Source organism: Echinops telfairi, unplaced genomic scaffold (assembly GCF_000313985.2).
Source record: "Echinops telfairi isolate 266 unplaced genomic scaffold, ASM31398v2 ScPeMD7_18;HRSCAF=68, whole genome shotgun sequence".
NCBI classification, from domain to species: Eukaryota; Metazoa; Chordata; class Mammalia; order Afrosoricida; family Tenrecidae; genus Echinops; species Echinops telfairi.
The window spans coordinates 83,440,454-83,447,106 of record NW_022103915.1 but is presented as its reverse complement, the minus strand read 5'-3'; the positions used below and the strand labels follow the sequence as shown (position 1 = coordinate 83,447,106).

Below are 6,653 nucleotides of genomic sequence, written 5' to 3'. Positions count from 1 at the left end.
TTGCCTGCCGTCCAAATGACACGGAACGTGTGCTGGGGCAACTGGTCGTGGAGGGAGGCGGCAGGCAGGTCACAGAACTGAGTTCACCGAGTTAAGGAGATACCCTGGCCTCACCACATTTCTGACCATCCTCCCCTACCCCAGCCCAGCCCCAGTCTCCCAGTGCCTCCCCCAGGTCGGCTCCACCAATCTTAGGATGCCCAGACGTGGCTGTGCTGGTTCCTGCCATCCGGGGTCCTCCACTCCACAGCCAGGGGAGACTCATCAACCATGAGCAGCAAGGTCTCCATCCCGGGTCCCACCTGGCCGGGGACAAAGGCGGACCCGTCAGTTTCAATAGTGGCCAGGCCCGCAGCCCCAGGAGGTTCCCTGGCTGGCGAAAAGCGCAGTACTGTACTCACGAGGAGACGCCGAGAGAACAAAACAGTCAGACAGGCCTCATCCCGGCTCACGTGCAAGCAGCGCAGGGCATCCTGGGGGTCAGCTAGGGCGGGAGACGGCCTCAGGTCTCCTCAGAGCCTCTTCTATGCCTCCCAAAGCTCCATCCCTTCCCCTGGGGCTCACCTCGGCCCAGGAGCCAGCGGTGGTAGAACCAGGCACTCTGGTCATTGGGGTCCGTGAAGAAGGCGTTCTGCACCAGCTCCAACTCTGCCAAGGCCACGGAGGGATGTGGGCTGTGGTCAGACAGGCTCTGGCCACCCTCACACGCACTCTCCATGCCTTCTCCTGGCAGTGCCTCCAGCCCACAGTCTCACGTCTACACTGGCCTTGCACAGAGGCTGCGAAGGCCAATTTTATCTGCCCGTTTGCACTGAGCTCCCTGCAGCCAAGGGCTTTCTGGCCCTGTGGATGCCCAAGGCAGGCAGGACGGAGTACATGCTCAATGAACTGAACTGACAGGAGCAGGGTCAAGGAGAGTGGTGGGGAGGGCAGATGCAGAGCGGTGGCCGGGCTCCCCCCCACCCCCCACCACACTGCCTACCTTTGAGCAGCACATCCTCAGGAAGGCGCCCTTGGGGTCCACAGTCTGGCTGGGGGTGCAGCTGGGGCAGGAGGCAGGAGCGGTAGTGCCAGGAGGAGTAGTTGGAGAAGTTTCGGGTGATGAGGTGGTCAGTGAAGGCTAGTTCCTCTGCAGGGGGCACAACTGCCTGGGCAGCCACAAACCGCCGGTAATCCCAGCAGTGGACTGGCATGGAGGAGGGCACAGCTCAGAAGCAGAGCAAGGGAAGCTCCTTGACTGCACCCCCAGAAACACCTCTATCCACTCCCTGGGAGATGCATTTGGCCCCCCCACTGCTGTGGGCATCCCTCCCACTCTGGGGCCCACTGAGGTTGCAGGATCAGGGTATGGGGCCAGTGGAGGGTTGGGGTGGGACTGGACACAAGAGTCCACAGGCACATACAGTTCCGCTCATCCGCCTCGAGGAAGCGGGCACACAGCTCCAGCTCCCGGGACCAGTTGGGCTCAGGCTGGCGGCTCAGCAGCCAGCAGCGGTGGTGCCAGGTGCCATAGGACTTGGGGTTCACCCGCAGGCAGCTCTCCAGGAAGCCCAGCTCAGCCTTTACCAGAGCAGCCAAGTCCTCTGGGGACCTGTACCCAATGGGGAGCAAGGGGTCAAGGCCATCCAACACCCAATGCTTAGCTCCCCCTCCCTCCTATCAGACTGTACCCAGCCCCCCACTTCCCTCTGCCTATGCCCCTGGCTGCCCCATTCCTCCCGCCATCCCTGGACACAGGCAGGGCAGGGGTCGACCTGGGCCAGGGAGGGAGGCCCTGAACCTCTACACACTTCTGGGCTTCCAGCTTCTGGAACACCTGTCGTCGGCAGTTCCAGAGGGTGGCGAAGTCGGGGTTGGCTCCCAGAATCTGACTCGTTAACTCCAGCACCGACTCATCCAGCTGGCCCGCCTGGCGCTGAGAAGGGAGGGGACAAGGTCAGAGATCTTACGGTACTCTCTCAGAGGGACTAAGTGACAGACAGAACTGCTGGGGGGGTGGGGGGTGGTGTCTGTGGGTGCACACTGGGCAGCACGTACACAGAGATTCACCCACTGAAATCACCACATAGTATCTCCACATCACTCATATTTTTTTGTCTTCACTCAGATTTGGCAGATGAGTGGACTGAGGCCCAGAAAGCCTCCATCACTTGCCCTCGGTCACCCAGCGAGGTGAGAACCCAGATTTGGATCCAAGCAGTCTGACGCTAGAGTACAACCCTAGGTCTCTTCCCGGAGAGTCGCACCTTCTGTAAGACGGCTTCGGTGGCGGACAGGTATAGCTTCAGCTTCTGCTCCCGCTCTAGCCTTTTGGCTTCAGCCTGCTCCTCCGACGTCTTCACCTTCAGTCGACCGTGCTACAGGAAGGATGGGATACGGGTGCAGGCTGTCCTTGCAGGGGCAGACCCGTGGGCCCTCTCACTGGGAGGGGGCGGGGCACGCTCTTACAGAGCAACTGAGGCATGGCCGCGGGGAGCCGAGGGTGCAGCCAAGCAGAGGTAAGGGGCTGGGCTCAGGATTCTCACCATGCTGCCGGCTCAGGGTTCGAGGAAAAGAGGGGTCTGGAGGTCACGCCAAGAAGCCTAGGAAGAGAGAGTGTCAATCACGAGAGCCACGCCCCATGAGCCCCGCCCCCAGCCGTCCCCGGAAGCCGTTCGCAGGCCGCGGCAGAGACCCACCCCTCCAAAGGTTTAAACGGGTCCTGAAGCCAGCATTGCACGCCCTGAAGGAGGAGCGCACCTGGCCTCGGATTCCCACCCAGCGGTCCTGCCCACCGCCGAGCCAAAGAAGCTGAAGCCCGACCAGCTAGGCGATGGGGGCCTCTCTGCATACGCGAGGGCGCCCCTTCCCGCCCGCCCCAACGCTCGGAGGCACTCCCGCTCCTCGCGGGCAGACAGACCCACCTGCGCTGAGAGGAGGGGAGGCGTGGGGGACGCGGAGCTGCGGCGCCCGCCACTGAGCCCCGGAACAGGCTAGAGCGGCACCACGCCCCGGCGCCCGCTCGCTCTCGCAGGTCCAGCGCCCTCTGCAGGCTTGGAGCGGGACCAGGGGCGGAGTACGCTCGACCCAGAGGCGAGTGCGCGCGCGCTTTGCTTTCCGGCAACGCGACCTTCCTGCGAAAGTGCGCACGCGCGACTCTGCGTCCGCGTGAAATCCGCGCAGCCCCGGAGGCTGGGGGATGTTACGCTCGTCAGCGGCTCGAGCTGCAATCTAGCTGAAGAAGTTACTCCATCTTCCGGAAAATCTCACTGCCAGCACTCCACCGATGGCACTGTGACCGCATTGGCCAAAGCTTCCGTTTCCTTTCCTTGTCTTTCTTGACCTCAGTGGCGTTTGATGCTAGTGACTTTGACCTGATCTCTTCTACACTTTGGCCCATCTCTGACCAGTTCATTCCTCCCCCTAAATCTTGGCGATATGCAGAACCTTGCCTTCACCCGCTTCTAACTTCACACCCGGTTCTAGAGCGAATGTAGTCAGAGTCCTCGGGGGTTCTGCGCTTGTCCACAGATCTTCCGACCCCACACTTGCTCAGGGTGACCATCCACGCTCAGTTTTAATTACTGCATGCAAACAGATGACACCCACATATATACCTGCAGCCCAGATGTCTTGCAAGTTTTAATAAGAAAGATTTAATAAATAAATATGCACACCCATATTCAGAAGCTTCTTGGGAATGTCTGGGTGTCTTAGAGACACCTCAAGCACGGAAAGTCAGAAAGATATCGTGGTCTTTGCTCCTCGATCCCATCTAAACGTTGATCTTTCATGTTTCCTACTGTAAGGATTCCTGGTGGAGCAGCACTGGGCTGCAAACGGAGAGGGTTGCAGCTGAAACTCACCAGGCATTCCTCCGAAGAAAGATGCAGGGCACTGCTCCCTAAAGATGTGCACCTTAGAACTCCCGTGGGGACCTGCAGGGTTGCTATGGGGTGCATCTGACTGGGTGACAGTGTTGCTTCTTGCAGGGCATGGGCCCTCCTCTCTCCGCTTCTCATTGTGATTTCTGTTAGCTGTCCTTGGGTCGACCCCCAAGTCCTGGGGACGCCATTCGCAACGTAATCGGATCACTGTGATTAAGAGCGTCTTCATGGACTGATTTTTGAAGTTTGTCTTTCAGGCCTTTCTTCTAGTCTGTCTGAGTTTGGATGCTCCGCTGAAACATGTTCAGCATCATAGCCACATTTGGCAAGCCTTCAGTGACGCGTTTGAGTGCCTTGCTGGGATTCGAACCTGGATCTCTTGATGGAAGGCGAGAATCCTACCACTCAACCACCACTGCTTTCTACTTCCCAGTAATAGCTGGTAAATATCTTTTCAAGCTCCTCCTTTCTTTGCTGGATTATTAAAAGAACTTTACCACTGGTCTCCCAGCCCTACCAGGCTTTTCAATGATCAGTCTTTGTGCGGTTGCTGCATCAGTCGTTCCAAAACGGCACCCACGACATCACATCTCTGTGTAAAAGCCACCTCTGGTTCCTTACCATTTTGTCAGGACAGAATGGGAATCGTTCAGCTTAGTCTTGCCCATGCTTCTGGCCTCTTCTTGTCTGTGCCGGCTAAGCTCCCCCCATCCTCCCAGCCCTTTATAATTTCCTGCAAAAAAAGAGCTACATGCTCCTTCGTTGGCAGGACCTACAGGCTGGGAAATAGTTGCGAGTTGGAAACATCTGGGGAGGGGGTGGGCTTGGAACACAGCTGTGTACAGGGTACTGTAGTGGGGGGTTGTGTTGTAGTCCTACGTCTGTCGTGTTGACACACTAGCCAGAATGGAATGTATTCAATGAACATCCTGTTGCCTCCCTCCCCTCCTCTTTTCTTTTTAAATTTTTTTACTTGAACATTTTTTGCACAGGGCAGGGAGGGGGGGAAATGAGAAGCTGATACCAAGGGCTCAAGTAGAAAGAAAATGTTTTGAAAATGATGATGAGAACATATGTACAAATGTGCTCGACACAATGGATATATGTATGGATTGTGATAAGAGCTGTATGAGCCCCCAATAAAATGATTTAAAAAAATTTTTGCAATGGCTTACAAAAAGGTGTTCTTTGTTGGTTAATGTTGGTTTTGATCCTTCCAGATGTTCATTCCACTCTATAACATTCTTTGTATTAACCCTTCTGCAAGATGGTTGCAGTGGGTGGTGGTAGCAATGTTTCGTTACATACTCAAGATAAAAGACCTAGCTACAAATAAAATTATATATGCATATAATATAAACATTCATGAAGAAAGCAAAAGATCACTAAAAAGACAGGAAAGAAACAAACCCAAGTGGATAGACAGAAACTTCCTATGAATTGTAGCGTAGCTAAGGCAAATAGAAGAAAAGATGAAGTCAAAGAGCTGAACAGAAAATTTCAGAGGGCAGCTGCACGAGACAAAGTACAGTATTACAATGAAATATGCAAAGACCTAGAGTTAGAAACCAAAAAGGAAGAACATGCTCAGCTAATCTTAAACTGAATGAACTAAAGAAAACCACTCGTACACTTGAGTTTTTCCCATAGTGCTGTCCTTATAAGCTGTGTTCAACATCATAACATTTTGTGTGGCATTTTTTCTGAGCAGGAAACAAAATTTCATGGCTGTACACTGTTCTCTGAAATTGGCCATCACAAAAAACGAGGTTTGAGTGAAACTGCTTTTATGAAAAAATTCACTATGACCAGAGAGAACCTTCCCAGGTGACACCACTGGGTGCACTAACTCAGAACAAGTTGCATGATGCTCACCTAGCAGGGGAAAATGACCGGTGGAGCATTTTCCCATTTGGGGGGAAACAATATCATTAATATCTCATGCAAGTAAAATTTTGCTGAAGGTCATTCAACAATGGTTGTAGTAGTACCTTGACAAAGAGTTGCCAGAAATTCAGACCAGAGTCAAAAGGATATCATTGCTGACTTGGATGGATCTTGGCTGAAAGCAGAGAATACAAGAATGATGTGTATGTGTGGTTTGTTTTTTTATTTTACTTTTTAAAGTTTTACTGGCATACAATTCACATAGTATACAATTCAGTAGTTCAATCATATTAAGAAGATGTGTACAATCACCACCGCAATCAATTTTAGAACATTTTCTTCCTTCATGCACTCATGATTAGCTCCCTGTTTCCCCCAACTTCCCCTGTCATGACCTCAAGAAACTATTAATCCAGTTACTGTCCTTGTAGATCTACCTATTCTGGATTTCATATACCTAGTAACATACAAAACAGCAACAACATTAACAACATTAACAAAGTGGACCAGAGAAAACCTCAATCAAAAAGAAAGCAGAAGATATTAAAAACTAGAATAAATTCAAAATAGGTCAGAAGGCCTATCAAATGATATTGCATTTTAACATAACTACATTTGCCATAATCAACTGTACACTGCTCTCTGTGTCATAAGGAGGCTGTGCATATTCCTCCGCTATTGGTCTGAGGGGATTCACTGGAGGCTTACTCCATCTGTGGATCCCACAAGTGGGGTTTGGGCTCCCACTTCCATTCAGAGCCTTCTGCAAACCAGGTGTTCACAATTTAAGCTCTGATTTCATTCTCTTCTTTGGATTTGAATTTTATTGCAATCAGATCACATAGGCTGGTGTGCTTCTTTCATGTAGACTTATTTGATGCCTACCTTAGATGGCTGCTT

General features: G+C 52.6%; 1 protein-coding gene across 1 annotated transcript in view; it reads right to left on the bottom strand.

The window, feature by feature from the left end:
* Positions 1-2,983, bottom strand: part of RABGGTA (Rab geranylgeranyltransferase subunit alpha) — a 5,995-nt gene extending 3,012 nt beyond the window's left edge. The window contains exons 1-10 of the mRNA XM_045287922.1: positions 2,904-2,983; positions 2,526-2,582; positions 2,247-2,357; positions 1,791-1,915; positions 1,404-1,591; positions 983-1,186; positions 565-648; positions 402-484; positions 201-302; positions 5-77 (exon numbers count right to left, since the gene is read on the bottom strand). Coding sequence (XP_045143857.1) covers positions 5-77; positions 201-302; positions 402-484; positions 565-648; positions 983-1,186; positions 1,404-1,591; positions 1,791-1,915; positions 2,247-2,357; positions 2,526-2,528 — 973 coding nt within the window. The 5' untranslated portion in view covers positions 2,529-2,582; positions 2,904-2,983. The remainder of the gene's footprint in view (positions 1-4; positions 78-200; positions 303-401; positions 485-564; positions 649-982; positions 1,187-1,403; positions 1,592-1,790; positions 1,916-2,246; positions 2,358-2,525; positions 2,583-2,903) is intronic.
* Positions 2,984-6,653: the final 3,670 nt, after the last annotated feature.